Source organism: Gekko japonicus, unplaced genomic scaffold (genome assembly GCF_001447785.1).
Source record: "Gekko japonicus isolate JY-2015 unplaced genomic scaffold, Gekko_japonicus_V1.1 scaffold182, whole genome shotgun sequence".
Classification (NCBI taxonomy): domain Eukaryota; kingdom Metazoa; phylum Chordata; class Lepidosauria; order Squamata; family Gekkonidae; genus Gekko; species Gekko japonicus.
Window position 1 is genome coordinate 112,948 of NW_015173128.1, and position 15,616 is coordinate 128,563.

Genomic DNA, 15,616 nt, shown 5'->3' on the forward strand with positions numbered 1-15,616 from the left:
CCTTTGGGAATTCCTGTGCTAAACTGTCCCCCCCCCCACTCTGGCCCCCCCCCCCGATTTCTCTCCTGTGCAGATAGAAGAAGAGATGCTGGCGTTACAGAACGAGCGCACCGAACGGATCCGAAGCCTGCTGGAGCGCCAGGCCCGGGAACTAGAGGCCTTCGATTCAGAGAGCATGAGGCTAGGTTTTAGTAACATGGTCCTTTCGAATATCTCCCCCGAGGCGTTCAGCCACAGCTATCCGGGAGCGTCTAGCTGGTCCCACAATCCTTCCGGGGGCTCAGGACCCCACTGGGGCCATCCCGTGGGTGGCCCGCCACAAGCGTGGGGCCATCCGATGCAAGGCGGTCCCCAGCCATGGGGTCACCCCTCGGGGCCCATGCAAGGGGTACCCCGAGGTAGTTCACTAGGTGTCCGCAACAGCCCCCAGGCTCTGAGGCGGACGGCTTCTGGGGGACGGACGGAGCAGGGCATGAGCAGGAGCACGAGTGTCACTTCACAGATATCCAATGGGTCACACATGTCTTATACATAGTAACTCCCAGCGTGTCTCTGAGAGTGGTGATTCCACTGGAGCTGCCTGCCTACCGAAACTGCCAACAGACACCCTCCCCGGGAGCCCGGCACGAGCAGCGCGGACTCTGGGTGCGGGCTGGCGAGCGCATTCATTTGGGAAAGCGTTGTTTTGGGTTTACTAACAGGGATGTCATAGTATTTGGCTGCAGAGTTCTCTTACCTTTTTGTTTTTTTTAAGGAAGCAGTGTGGAGTCAGGGAGAGGAGGGCGGCTTTTTCAGCGGCGGGGGCGGGATGGTCTTTCTCTTTCCCCAGTGGCTTCGGACAGCCCCCTGCCTCCTGAAGCCCAGGAAGGAAGGGCCGGTATCACCTTTCCTTTTGTGGGGATGCTGGTGGTGAATTAGCCAAGCCAAGAGCTGCCCTGGCATTCTTGGCTTCCTCTCTGTGTTTTATCTGCGCCCCCCCCCCCCCCGGTAGAGTCGGCCTCTTGCTGAGAAGGGACCAAACAAAAGTGTGCAGCAAGAGCGGGCCAGGAGGACTTTGCCTGCTGAGAGAAGCCGGGGAAGAGAGGTAGTGCAGACTCCCCACCCCCCCAGTGCACGTTCTCTCTCTTGCACTAAATGGCAAAGTTGCTCTCAAGCAGGCCTTGGAAAAGAACTGCACTAGTGAAACGCATCTGCCCCAAAGTCTGTTTCCGGTTCAGCCCCACGCGCCTGGGCTGTGTCACGCGCAGATGCGGGAGGGAAGAGTTGGGTCAGGAAGGCGTTCTGTTTTCTCGACTTAATACTGTGACATCTCATCTTAGTGAAGCATCAGAACAACTCACAGGACACCCGGAATCACCCCGGTCTGTCTGCTGTGTTCTTCAGAAGCTTGCAGGCGGCCAAATCCAAAATTCCAGAGGTATTGCAAAAGATGCCATAAATTGCAACCGGCCATCGGTAGATGTGGAGGCTTTCCTTCTGACACTACATTTGCCAGTTACATTACCTTCTTGGGCTTGCCACGTTTTCTTGTTTACATGTAAAGCCAGCCAACTGTTTTGAGTGTTTTAGTTGCCACAGGGAGCCAGGAGGCACCAGTGTCTCTCCCAGCTGCTGACTAACCCCTGACTTGCCTCTGTAGACCCTTTGCTGCGCACACACACAACCCATCCTTGGCTTGAATTCTTCACGATGCCGTGGCTGTTGGGATTGCTTGACCACCTCTCTCTGCCTCTCAGCCAGAGGCTTTGCTTCCAAGGAGCTCCCACATGCACGTGGATTCCGGGAGAGCCTGCGAAATAAGGTTTCCTGAAGCGGGAAGGCCTTGCATGCTCAGAATCTTTGGAACCGCTAATGCCAAGGGCAGGGAAGGAGGCACCGTGGGCTGGCGTCAAAAGGGGTTAAAATGAAAGCAGTTTGGCCGGAGGGTGATTTTGTTTTCCTCAAAAAAAAAATTCCTCCCATGGGCTGCTCTGCTTGGCGATCTTTGTAAAGTAGTTTCCTTGCACACTTAAAACACAACAAAACACACACAAAAAAACACTAGCTACTAACTCTAGGATTTGCCTTTTAACACCTCTATAGGGCTGAAAAATGCAAGGTTTTTTTCTGAATGTTTATGTCCCTGTGACATATTTGTATAGAAAATACTCTAACGTGCGTCACACTGCTGCTCAGTTTTTTAACCAGTGTGACTTTTTTAATTAGCTAAATTAAGCACCACTCCAGATCCTTAACTTTCAGACTCTCAGTCCTTTCCCCCCCCCCCAAAAAAAACCCTCCAGCTCTTTGGTTGATCATATCACTGGCCCACAACCCAAATCGACACCTAACTGGTGGGGTGAGCAGAAGGCCTTCTGATGTTCAGCTGTGCACGGTTGTTCCAGTTAAGAGAGGGGAGACATCAGAACAGCAAACCTTTTGGTGGCTTATTCTGGGTTTTGTATTTCTACAAGAATTGTCAAAGAACACCCTTTCACCTCTGGCCACTCCTTGTAATTGGCATGTCTTTCAAGTAAAATTAGTCCAGTTAATTTTTTAAATTATTTTTTAAAGGTGGGAGAGAGAGAAAAAAAAACACTGAAACTTTTTAAACTTGGAAACCCCCAAAACTGAATTTTGTGAACCTCCGGGCTCTCTTCCTTTTAGGCAGAACTGCATCAAGAACAGGGTGCCAACCTAGAACGTTGGGGGGGCACCGGGGTACTCCTTGGTTCCTCGCTTGCACACATGCATGCACCCAAGGAGCAACGGTATGAGGCGGCATTGAAACCCCAGTGCTTGTCATTCTTTTGCTTGCATTTATGATGAAATGTTGGTCAGGGGAGATTTCCTGGAAATCATCTTGTTTTGTGTGATGTAAAAGCATACCAGGCTTTAACTGCTGCCTCCCCTCCCCCCCATGTCAATTTCAATATTAGCGCTTTTATTGAAAAGAATTGTGGTGTAACCAGTTTTTCTTTTTCCCATGTACATCATCACTTGCCAGACCCTGGACTCTTCAATTAATTAATATTTTAATTAAAATAGTTTGCAAAAACTGATTCAGATTAATTGGTCTAAATGGTTTGTATGTGGCCTGTGTATGGATGGACATCTATTGGGAGGAGCCGAGTGAAGATCTGAGCAAGCCAAGTTTGCTTCTGTCTTAGGCTTCCTTTAAGAATTAGACCTTATGATGATATGTAGATATGTAGAGTCCACCTCCATCTGCGATGGATGTGTGTAAAAGCGTCTTCCTGAGAGATACAAGTACTTTCTGAATCAGTTTGCAAACTTGAGAGATGTTTCAGGATTTATGTTACAGTTTATTTGCCATCCCCTCCCCCAAAATTGTTCGCTTGCTTCATTCATTCCATGTTGAACTCTGGGATGACTTCTTCTGGGTTGCTGCCTTTTGATTTACAGAAACGAAATGTTCTAAAATTATTTTACTTTTGCTTTGACCCAGAACCTGCCAAATACAGAACGCTTGTCCTCCTCTCTTGCTCTCTCACACACACCTGCATGATCTGGAAACAGACCTGGCTGTCCTCGTCCATTATCCCCGTGATGTTTAGGGCCTTACAAGTGTGTTTCCCTCTCTGCCACTCTTAGACAAGCATATCATTTGGTCCACGGCAGGATTCCTCTTAAAGTTGCAGAGGATGTCAGAAGATCTGCACATTTTGCATTTGTGGAATGGTCATTTTGTGTTTTTGAACATCTTCTCCCCCCCCCCCCCCACGGCAGAATCTGTGGAGGAAGGGTCTGTGTCAGGCAGCAGGCAAAGAGAAGGGAACCACAGCAAAAGGTCCAGAAGGCCCCAACAGCCCATGGTCAATGCTTCCTCTAAGCTGTGGAGTCTTGTGAGCAAAAATTCTACTTTGTGAGCTACTGGCATTAAAGTTGTGAGCGAGCGATTTGGCTGCTGCATAAATTAGTTTGCTCTGGAGCCATCCTTCCTGAGCTGAGACAAAAATGTGTGAGTCGGAAGCTAAAAAAACTGTGAGCTGACTCACACTAACTCAGCTTAGAGGGAACACTGCCCATGGTCGCTGCTGGAACCCTGATGTCCAGCTTCAGTTCATATCTGAGAAATCTCTCCTTCTCTCCCTTGAGCTCTCAGTCACAAATGTCCCCATTATGGAAGCACACTCCTCTTTCCCTGTTCTTGGCTGGGCGGCCCCTGTGTTCATCCCGTTTTGTTTGCCTGTTTTTCTCTTTTGCAGCATTTTATTTATTTATTTATACCCGTTTTTCTCCCCAGTGGGGACCCAGGACACATCATTCTCTATTCTGTCCTCCCAACCCTGTGAAGTAGATGAGGCTGAGTGTGTGTAGCTGGCTTAAGGTCTCCCAGTGAAATTCTCTGGCAGAGGCAGGATCTGAACCTGGGTCTCCCCGATTCTTGCCCAGCACTCTAACCACCACACCACACTGGCTCTCTAAACATCCACTGAAAAGTCTCTCCAGTTGTCAACTTCACATTAACCGTGCGCAATCAATACAGTGAAGGTTCTCTCCTTCACTCTTGAGGTTACTTTCAGGGGAAATCTCCATGGGCGATTTTCTTTCTGTGTCAGACTGGTAGCCCCAAGCCCTTTGATCTGCATCCCCGGCACAGAGCTACCTGGTGCCTTCGGTTAGGAACCCCAGCGATAGTGTAGCCTTTGTGGATCACAGCCCACCTTAAACCCATACACACAAGAGACATAATGCACCGGGACTTTTTTTTTACAGATGGGTTCTCATTTGTGCGTATGTTTGTGCCTCCCTATGTGATGTACATGTGAACGGGTGGCAAGACACACAAAGCTGTGCCGTTTGTCTCTGAGGAGGTGCTGACAGCCCATCACATACCCGGTGGTACTTTGGAGGTTGATTTGAGTGGAGTGAAAGAGGCCCCTCACCTTGTGAGGGGATTTCTTTTGGAGCTTCAGTGGCTCCGCTGCCCAAGGCACAAATTTTCAATGTGTGTCTTGGAAGAAGGAGTGGTGGAGGAAAGTGCCATCAGGTCGCAGTGGACTGATGGCGATCCCGTAGGGTTTTCAAGGCAAGAGACGTTCAGAGGGGGTTTGCCTGCCTCTGCATAGTGACCCTGGACTTCCTTGGTGGTCTCCCATCCAAGTGCTAACCCGAGCCGACCCTGCATAGCTTCTGAGACTGGGCCATCCAGGCTAGATGAGGAAGAAGAAGATTGTTCTACTGTGGGGTGTACTTCCGGTTGAGTTTCCAGAAACCTAGGGATGGAGCCTCCTCTGTCACCCTTACCCATAGGTGTGTCCTGTCAGTAGCCTGCTCCTGGGAGGAGGGAACATGATTGAGATGCTGTCAGCAACAAAGAGGCTATAAACCCAACCCCTTTCCACCCTTTTGTTGGTACCCCTAGAGCCCATGGGCCTCTCCATCTCTCATGCTTTGGCAGACATAGAAAATGTCACTGTGTTGCTTGCTTACACGGGTTTTGATGCCAACAGAGCTAAGACATTCAGGTGGGTAGCCGTGTTGGTCTGAAGCAACAGAGCAAGGGTTGAATCCAGTGGCACTTAAACTTTGTTGGTCTGGAAGGTGCCACTGGACTCAGAGCTAAGATATGTGCAACTGCAAAAACTGACTCAAGTAGCTGGATTCGCACATTACCTTTGATCTCTGTATTCAGGTGTGGTAGTGAAGCAGTCCCATCAGTGCCAGTGTCTCTTGGCCCCATGGTTGAAGAAGGGCTAAGCATATGGAGCAGAGGTCCATCAGTGGCTATTAGCCACAAGGTATAGATAGGGGCTCTGGGGCAAGTGATGCTCTGTCTTCTTGGTGCTTGGGGGGGGTCAACAGTGGGAGGGCTTCTAATGTCCTGGCCACACTGGTGGACCTCCTGATGGCACCTGGTATTTCTAGCCACTGTGTGACACAGAGTGTTGGACTGGATGGGCCTTTGGCCTGATCCAACATTGGCGTCTCTTATGTTCTTAAGGGCTGGCTGTTTCCGTAATGCAGAGAACGCCTGCCATTGGGAGGAGGCCACACAGCTTGGACGGATTGTAGGACCTCCCATTTGGGGAGGCCCAACTGAAGCTTCTCTGCAGCATCACTGGTTTCTAGGCTGGCCCAGTATATGAAGGTGAGGTCTAAATCTGCCCTTTTTGCTGTTATCCTGGTAGCTGTGCTGTTGATGGGTTTTGGATTTGAACTTGGGTTCCCAGCCAACCAGGAGTCACCAGTGTGGTGCCCATGACTGTCATGGTGGCTATGAAGTCCTTTCTTGGTGCTTGCCAGCTAGTGTTTTTAGGAAACAGGTGGGGTGAAGTGGGGAACATGCCCAGCAGGGCTTCTGATTGGCCTTTGGTGCTCTAATTGGCTGTGCAGATTAAAAATAAGCCACCGGGAAGTTGGTTTTGTTCTCCCAACTCCACTTGCCCTGCACTTGGGTTTCTTCTGTGTGCCTGTGTCACTCTGCCTCCACCGTGGCAATTTTCTGGATGGCTCCACCTTCCACAACAGCCAAATCTTGTGGTTGTGTTCACTGCCCTGTGTCAGAATTCCAAAGGCGCCCACAGGCTCAAAAAAGTTGGGGCTCGGGGTCTGTCTTAAACTCTCCGAGCGAAGTCTTTGGACTCTGTTGGGCTTCTTGCCCCTTTCCGAAGGGCATCAGCACATTCTCTACCAAATAGCTGAGACCCAACGAGACGACGCTGGCTTTGTCAGGATGAGTGTAACTGAGCGATCAACTCTCCAGGCTCGCAGTAAGTGTAGGCAACTGGTTTTGTTGTCTTAGTATGTACTTTTAATGGGCCATCTGGCCGTTTTGCTCTCAGCTCTCTCTGGGTTCCCTTGAAAGCCCTTTCCCCAGAGCCTTGGGTAAACATGCACTCTGGTGGGGAAAAGGCCTTGTCAGCAAGAAAAGGAGTGGAGCAAATGGGGCTTGCAAGAGCAAGCGAGGCGGTCCATCCACACTAAGGGGGGCTTCTGCAGCTGTCCGTCTCTTCCTCCAGCCCAGTCTGGTTTGGGGGTGGGGGGCTGCATGGGATGCCTTTTCCTTGCCTAGCTCAAAGCATAGCAGTTAAACCCCTGCCTACAAAACACCCCTCTCTTCATGAGGACCGGTGCCCTGGCAAGAAGCAATGGTGTAAGCAAAGGCCTTTACCTGGAAGGCTTCATGCTTGAGGTCATTGATATCCAGAGAGCTGGCTTCTAATTTTTTACTGTTGAGTCACAGAATATGGTTGAAAATTGCATGAAGAGATGCAAGGAGAAATGTGAGTCACTGAGATTTGCTGCTGATTGTACACTTTTTTGTTTCTTATGGATGTCACTTCAGGGACATGTCAGAGTTTGCCTGTACGTTTGTCTGTATTAAATGTTGGAAGGGGGGATCCCCCCCCCCAGGTATCCATCTCAGGGCTGTGTGCAAACTCCACTAGCTGACCCTCTCCCACTTACTTGGCCTAGACTTCGGAGGCAAAAAGCAGCAGGCCGCTGAACATAGGTGTCGGCCCTGTCCATAGATCCTTTGAAGAGGGGATTCTAGGGAATCAGAACTGATCTCCGCTGCGCCTCACCCAGGGGTCATTTCGTAGAAAAAGAGATGCAGGAGCTCATTAGCATAACTCATTAGCATAACTGATTTGCATATGCCACACCCCCTGATATCACCAGAAGTGTGTCAGAAGGCAACACCCACTGCTCAGGCTCCACTGGATTGTTTTGGATTGCTAGCTATGGGGGGGGGGGAAACGTGCAGATCTGTCATCACAGAGGAGGGAGATCTTGTACCTGAATAAAACTTGGTCTTAAAGGTGCCACTGGACTGTTGGGGGGGGGGGTTCTGCAACTTACCTGGCTGCTTCTTGCTCTGACTAAGGGCTGCTGGGAGCAGGAGGAGGGGCTTGTTGCATGTCCCCGCCCCCTGGGCTCTTTACTGCCGGAGCTCCGCTCCTGTGCGCTCCTGCAGGAAATGACCCCTGCCCTCACCTATGCTAAAGGCCATCTGAAGCTGCAGTTGGTATTGTGCTGGGGAAAGAGGTGTGCATGCATAGTCTCTGGAGGCAATAGACTCCATATTGGCATATAAGCTGTCTAGAGAAGGAGGGACAACAGGGAGAGAAAGAGGTGTAGTATGTGTGTGCAGTTGTGTGTGTGTGTGAGAGAGAGAGCACATCTTTGGGGGTTTTTTTATGAGCAAATATGGTCATTGTCGTTCCCTCCCCATCTCACCACTTTTCTTTGCCCCCTTCACTTTTCCATCTCAGAACATGCAAATTGCCCCTGACCAGTAGCCATCTCTGTTGGAGCAGATCTGATGTAGAAATGTACATGCCACGTACATGGAAGAAGCTCCGTTTGCCAAAACTGTAATAAGAGAGCGTTGTGTTTTAACTAACCCTTCATTGCTGGAAGTCCTTTGCATATGTTCCTCCCAGAGAAGGAGGGTCTCTAACCATATGGTGGCAGGACCCAAGCAGTCATGGATTTATGACAAAGCAAGAATTTTTTTAAAATGTTGGCTTTAATCATAAAAGCAAGTGATGTACTAAGCATCTTCTTAAATTAAGGCCTTTCAGTCAAGTGTGTGAAATGTGAATAGTGTACATTTGGCATTTTAAAAAAATAAAAAAGCTTGCTTATATTGTGAGGATTAAGATGAAATTGACACTTGATTTCTAACAAACAATACTTAACGCAACTTCAATGTAAATGTATCCCTCCTTGGGGTAAAAGAGCATCTTGAATGTATAATAACATTTTTTTTGTAAGCCAGGTTGACTTATTCTGACAGCCAGCTGTTCTATTTATTAATTTTGTATAATTAATCCCCCTCCCGTTTGGCTTCTAGTGTGGATCTGATTCTCTCTCCCCCCCTGCACAAGGGTTGTATATTTTAAATTTTTTGACATGACTTTTAAAAAAAATCCTCCCTTTCAATCTCGTTATTTTTGTTTCCAGTTTATTACACACCATGTCTTTTTTCAACCGTCAACTATAAGAGTGCATAAACTTGTCAGTTGATTGAAAGAAAGGGAGCAAGCTACTAAGGGGAAAACGTTGTCCATGGGCTGCAGGGGAGAGGATGCACACTCATAACTGCCCCCCCCCCGATTTAACGCATGGTAGCCCTTTCACTCTTCCGTAGCCCCATAGCTGCCTTGAGACCATGCCACCGCTTTCCAGTGAATTTGGAATCACCCTCGATGGGAGGGGGGTGTCTTGAGCTATGGGGAGAACTGAAAATGGAAAGGAAAAGGGGATCTGCATCACACACACACACACGTAGGCAGAGTTCAGATGGGCAGTTTGAAGCGGGAGGGAGTCGTGGCAAAAAAGAGCCGGAACAAACTGTTCCGGGTTTTACCGTTCACAGTGCAGCGATGATGCGGGAGCATACCGGGAGGAGGCACAAGGGAGCGTTCACACTGTTGGCCTAGAGACACGGCTGTAAGGCGCGGCTTTCTTTTTGGCACTCTAGAGATATGCGCTTATGCACATATGCGCATAAACACATAAGAAAAACGCGGCTTTTGGTGTCCACACTTTGTTGGTGCGAGATGGAGGCGGGATAATCGCGCTTTCCGGGGTTTGCTACCACTTTCACCAGGTATCTTTTAAACTCGGGAGCAAAGTGTTACAAGACGGGTTGAGTACGGGTGGGGAATACCTGACAGATGTGCCTGTGTGAACGGCCCCTTTAAACCAGTTGTGGAACGTTTCTGAAACGTGCCTATATCGGGGCAAACTTCCAGTCTGAACTCGGCCACACACTCTACAATGTGTGTGTTTGGCCGATTTACAGGGCTTTATGGGAAGGGATGTTCTCAGATAGTCTGACCCATTCTCGGGGGCTACACATCCTGGCCCTGTACTCAGATCTCTGAAAAGTGCTTTAAAGCACTGGTGGGGGGGAGGGGGCCCTCCCGCTAGAGCCGACGGAACAGCCTGCAGTCTGAACAGAGAAGAAGCAGATTCAAATCCCGGTTGGTCGAGCAGGGCAGAGGAGCCAGACTGGGGACGGCTTTGAAATGGCATTAACCACAGTAACCCTAGCTCATTTCTCTGACCGGGCCCTTCAGGTCCGTCTTCTCTCAGAATTTCCTTCGTCAGTGGGATGTTTGCCTGTGTTGATGAATCCGCTATATCAGGTTTATTAACAGGGCTCAAAGCATGCATGCCGGGGTCTCCTTGCGGGCCGGGGGGGCGGGGGATGAGTCCGGAGGCTCTTGAGAAGCTTCCTCCGAATTGGTCACATGCAGGTGCAAAAGGAGGGTCCCTCTGCAGCAGCCGGGCGTGGCAGAAGCGCGGCTTCTCTTCTTTCCCTCCCCCCCCCCCCTCCACCGCCCCTGCTGCTACAGGTGTGCGTTTTCCACACGGACTCTACAGTTGGGCTTCTGTTGTACAATATTCGCGTCAGTATTCTGGTATTCTTCTGGTTCAGACTTATGTAATAGCTCATATATAATAACCTGTATTAATTGTATAGATTGTGCATTTAAAGCTGTTATCAAGTTCTTGGGGGAAAGACAAAGAGAAAGAGGGCCCTATGTAATATTTTGTTTGTAAGTATCCTTTGTATCATAGCAAAGGAGATGTTTAAAACAAATGAGCTGTAATAAAGTAATTTTAGTACTGCGGTGTGTCTGTTTTGATTGGGCGACGAGGCGGGAGGGACAGCTTGGTTTCGGTTACCTTTTTTTAAGTGTGGGGACTTGACCTGTAGAGGCGCAGCTGCTCCCACCGTGGGCGAGACTGAACTGCCGCCTCTGGAAGAACCCGCATCCCTGGTAAGTCTTCAGGCATTGGCTGGTTGGTCAGACTGGGAGGAGAAGCACAGGGTCTGTGGCAGGGCTGTTTTTGGGCAGGAACGCACAGGAACGGAGTTCCGGCTGGCTTCCAAGTTGGCCACGCCCAGCAGGAAATTATTAGCATAATAGGCCACACCCAACAGCAGAAACTCATTAGGCTACATTAGGGGTGTGTGGCCTAACATGCAAAGGAGTTCCTGCTACAAAAAACCCCTGGGTTTTGACAACAAACAAGGTAAACAGAATAAGAAGCGCAAGGTGGGTGTGGCTGAATGAGCACACTTCTGGTAACATGGGGTTGTGGCCTAATAGGCAATGAGCTGTGCTATCAGGGGTGTGGCCTATTATGCTAATGAGTTTCTGCTGTTGGGTGTGGCCTATTATGCTAATGAGTTCCTGCTGGGCTTTTTCTACAAAAAAAGCCCTGGTCTGTGGTAGCATCCCTTAATCATCAGGCCCCTACGCAGCCTGGATGGTGTGAGGAAAGTGGGTAAGGGAAGTCTGGCAGAAGACATGGTGGTTTTCCTCCAAGGAGATCTGAGGCCGTGGACACAATGTCAGACCCGCGTGCCTGTTTTGCAAAGACAGGAATGGCCAGAAGAACCGAGCTGTTGGGAGGCTAGAAGGAGAGAGAGGCGTGGCCTTGGAAAGGATCCTCCCAGTGTACTTGAGGTCCTACACAAGGAGTGTGTGTTGAATGTGTGTGTCTGTGTGTGTGAGTGAATTGACTCCAAGGGGTGGAGCTGGACTTTCTGGTCTAGTCCAGCAAGACCACGCTTGCCTTCCATTCAAAATATTCCCATGACTGAACAGCCTTGAAGAAGCAGCTCCCAGACATGCTGAAACCACTTGACTTCCTGATTTGCTTTTCATGACATGTTAATTTGTGCCTTCACCATCAGGAACGGCCATCTTAATGTATTAAATTATTCATTCCCCACCTTTCCACATGGCGACTTGCAAAGCACAATTTAAAACATCCGGAATAAAGCTCCAGGTCTCCCCCCCCCCCCAATAATGATGTCTTCTGCTTATGTCCCATTAAATGCCGTGGCAAATAAAACGGCCTTGCAGTCATTTCTGAGCATTCCTGGAGGCAGTGTCTGCCAGCACTGGGTAGTGGTCAGAGTGCCAGACTAGGATCAGGGAGACCCAGGTTCAGATCCCCACTCGGCCATGGAAACTTGCTGGGTGACCTTGGGCCAGTCACGCTCTCAGCCTAGCCTGCCTCCCATGGTTGTTGTGAGGATAAAATGGAGGCGAGGACAACAATGTCAGCTGCTTTGGGTCCCCACTGAAGATTTTTAAAAGGACCCTTGGTCCATCTAGGCCAGTGGGGTCTGGTCTGACTGGCAGCTAGGGAAGGCCTTCCAGAGTTTGTTATCTGGGTTATGGGGCTGAGGAGAGCAACGATGACCAGGGGTCTGGAGACTGAGCCCTACGAGGAAAGGCTGAGGGCCCTGGGAATGTTTAGTTTGGAGAAGAGGAGACTGAGGGGGGACATGATTGCTCTCTTTAAATATTTGAAAGGCTGTCATTTGGAGGAGGGCAAGGAGCTGTTCCAGTCGGCAGCAGAGGATAGGACCTGAAGCAACGGGTTTAAACTACATACAGAAAGGTATCGGCTGGATCTTAGGGAAACCTTTTTCACGGCCAGAGTGGTTCAAAGGTGGACTCAGCTGCCCAGGGAGGTGGCGAGCTCCCCTTCACTGGCAGCTTTCAAGAAGAGGCTGGACGAATATTTGTCAGAGATGCTTTAGGCAGGTCCTGCATTGGCCAGGGGGTTGGACTAGATGGCCCCTTCCAACTCTATGATTCTATGAAGGATTGCCCTCCATCCAGCCCTGCCCCCCCCCCTGGCATTTCCACCAACTATCAGCGAGTGTATGACCTTTGCCAGCTGAAGCTCTCCTGGGAATCCAGGCTGGCTGGCAAGGTTTCTCTGTTTTGACGAACACCCTGACCATGTTGATACAGGATGGCCGAGCGCCTCCGGCGGGGCCTCTCTCTCATTCCCTCGTCTGCCTGGAAGAACTTGGCCAAAACCCCCAGGTATTCCAGGGCCACCGTGTTTCCCCAAGAAGCAGCAGATGGTAAGGAGCTCTTCTGAAGGAAGCCGCAGTGCCCCCCGTGGGGCGCCAGGAGCAGAAAGAAATGAGGGTTGGTGCAAAAGAGTTCCCACGGCAGGGTCCTACTAGAAGGCCCCCTGACAGGGTCATCCGCACTGCAGACGCACAGCACTGGCACGGCCACGTCGTCAGCATCCCGCAGGGGCTCGTTGCATCTCCAGTAAGCTTCCCACGTCATGGGCTGGCTCTTCCTGCCACAGAAGAGGGCTTCTTCAAACTCCTGCAGTGAGTGGCTCCCGAGCACCCTTTCCATCTCCACAACCCCCCTCAAGGCCTCGGTATACCTAGAAAGAGGGCACAAGAAGGACTGTGCTGGATCAGCAGAGTAGAAGCCACAGCGGAGGCACTATGGCAGGATTGGTGATGCAAGAAGGGGCCAATCGATCGATCCATCTAATTTATTACAGCAGGAGCCAGTAAAACTGTACACTTCTGAACAGAAGAAGGATTAAAAACAGTAATAACGTGGGAATAGTATAAAACATTAACAAGAGAAAATTAGTAAAATAAAATAATATTAATAAGAGGATCATACATTTTTTTCAGCTAAAATAAGTTTACGTTTCCTAGTAGCTAAGCAACAAATTTTTGCCACAGCGTAAGTCACTGAGCTCTGAACATCTTCTAAGAGGAATTCACGAAGGACTTTTGGCCTAAAGTCAAGATTAGACTGCAGAGGGCTAAATCTAGACAGAAGGGGTAGTATAAGATAGTCTCGTTCCTCCTGATAGAATCTGCAGAACAGGAGGACATGAGTAACTGATTCCACCATATCAGCCATGCATGGGCATACACGTTCATGCATTGGAACTTAAGTGAATTTGCCTTGCAGTACAGCGGACAGGAGTGCCCTGGAAAAGGCCCATCTATAGGGCTCATAGGTAATGTTAACTAAATAAGGGCCAGCAATAAAATTAGGCCAAGATTTTATATTTCTGAAATTCTTGGGTAGCGAAGCTTCTTCATTTTGTAATTCAATATCACAAAGCTGGAAGGGGCCAACACAGCCAGTGCTAGCAGCAGGTTCCAGGTACACAAGAGAGGAGCTGCTGGCCAATCGGCTAGCAGTTTGTTTGTTTATTTATTTATTCGATTTATATCCCACCCTCCCCGCATGCGGGCTCAGGGCGGCTTACAACATTGGCACATTGCTGATAAAACCATATAACATTATAAAACACTACGATATAGGATTATAAAACATAGAAACATAAAAACATAAGGTGCTATTAGTAATACAATTCCTATTTGCGGTGGTGTGCTGGATATGTCTCCAACTGCTGAGTTCAGTTCAGTGTCATCCTGAGTCACTCGGTGTAATGAGATAAATCTGGACAAACGCGACCCGGTGTTTCCTACTCGGTGTAATGAGCCAGATGTTGAGACTGAGGGCTGGGCTTGTTGATGCTATTAGTGGGGCGGCTCCTAATCGAAAGCCTGGTGGAAGAGCTCCGTCTTGCAGGCCCTGCGGAACTGTAATAGGTCCCGCAGGGTCCTGATCTCTTCCGGGAACTCGTTCCACCAGTAAGGAGCTGCCACTGAAAAGACCCTAGCCCTCGTCACAGCAAGCCTTGGCATCCTTGGGGCCCGGGAGGGTCAGCCAATTCTGTGACCCCGACCGCAGTGCTCTCTGGGGTGTATGCGCGGAAAGGTGGTCCCTCAGGTATGTCGGACCCTGGCCATATGGGGCTTTAAAGGTAAGTACCATTACTTACTTACTATTGTGGCTGCCACAAGGTATAGATAGGGGCTCTGGGGCAAGTGATGCTCTGTCATCTTGGTGCTTGGGGGGGTCAACAGTGGGAGGGCTTCTAATGTCCTGGCCCCACTGGTGGACCTCCTGATGGCATTGGTATTTCTGGCCACTGTGTGATACAGAGTGTTGGACTGGATGGGCCTTTGGCCTGATCCAACATTGGCATCTCTTATGTTCTTATGTACCAGCACCTTGAAGTGAACTCGGTATGCTATTGACAGCCAGTTCAGGGCCTTCAGCACTGGCTGGAAGTGCTGCCATCTTGGTAAGCCCATTAACAGCCTGGCCACGGTGTTCTGCACTAGCTGCAGCTTCCAAATCTGCAACAAGGGCAGCCCCATGTACAGAGCATTGCAGTAGTCTAGTCTCGAGGTGACCATCGCATGGATCACTGTGGCCAGGTCATTGCAGTCAAGGAAGGGAACCAACTGCCCAATCAGCTGAAGATGGTAAAAGGCCGACTTAGCAGTGGCTGCTACCTGGACCTCCATTGTTAAGGAGGAATCCAGGAGCACTCCCAAACAGGGCCGGCCAGAGGGGTTTGTGTGCCCTAGGCGAGGCCACCTCATGGCACGCCCCCTCAGATGCCAACCTCCCGGTGGGGCCTGGAGACCTCCCAGCTGGCCGCCTGGGGGGGGGGAGACAGAGTGACGCCACGTGACACGCTGGCTGCACGCGTCGCTTTAGACCGGGAGCACGCCTCTGGCTTGGAAATGGCAAGCACTCTCCCTACCCCCCGCTGGGCCCTTCCCTCGAGCTCTCCTCCCAGGGCCTCCCTCCTTCCCACCTGGGTCCTCCTAAGGAGGCGGCGGTGGGGCAGCTCTGGCAGGCATCAGCCTGGGCCTCCCTCCCCCCTCCACCAGGCCACCTACCCCAGCGCACAGGGGCCGCCAGCACCCCCCACAGCCGGACGGCTCAGGCCATCCGACTCCGCTTGGACGCTGCAGGAAGGACGAGAGAGTCTG

At 50.3% G+C, this 15,616-nt stretch overlaps 2 protein-coding genes across 2 annotated transcripts in view; one reads left to right on the forward strand and one right to left on the reverse strand.

The window, feature by feature from the left end:
* The window catches only part of LOC107119537 (serine/threonine-protein kinase TAO1-like), a 28,218-nt gene extending 25,231 nt beyond the window's left edge, over positions 1-2,987 (forward strand). The window contains exon 11 of the mRNA XM_015422027.1: positions 74-2,987. Within this exon, the coding sequence (XP_015277513.1) occupies positions 74-535 (462 nt within the window). The 3' untranslated portion in view covers positions 536-2,987. The remainder of the gene's footprint in view (positions 1-73) is intronic.
* A 9,654-nt stretch (positions 2,988-12,641) lies between these two features.
* Positions 12,642-15,616, reverse strand: part of ABHD15 (abhydrolase domain containing 15) — a 6,259-nt gene continuing 3,284 nt past the window's right edge. The window contains exon 2 of the mRNA XM_015422028.1: positions 12,642-13,179. Coding sequence (XP_015277514.1) covers positions 12,642-13,179 — 538 coding nt within the window. The remainder of the gene's footprint in view (positions 13,180-15,616) is intronic.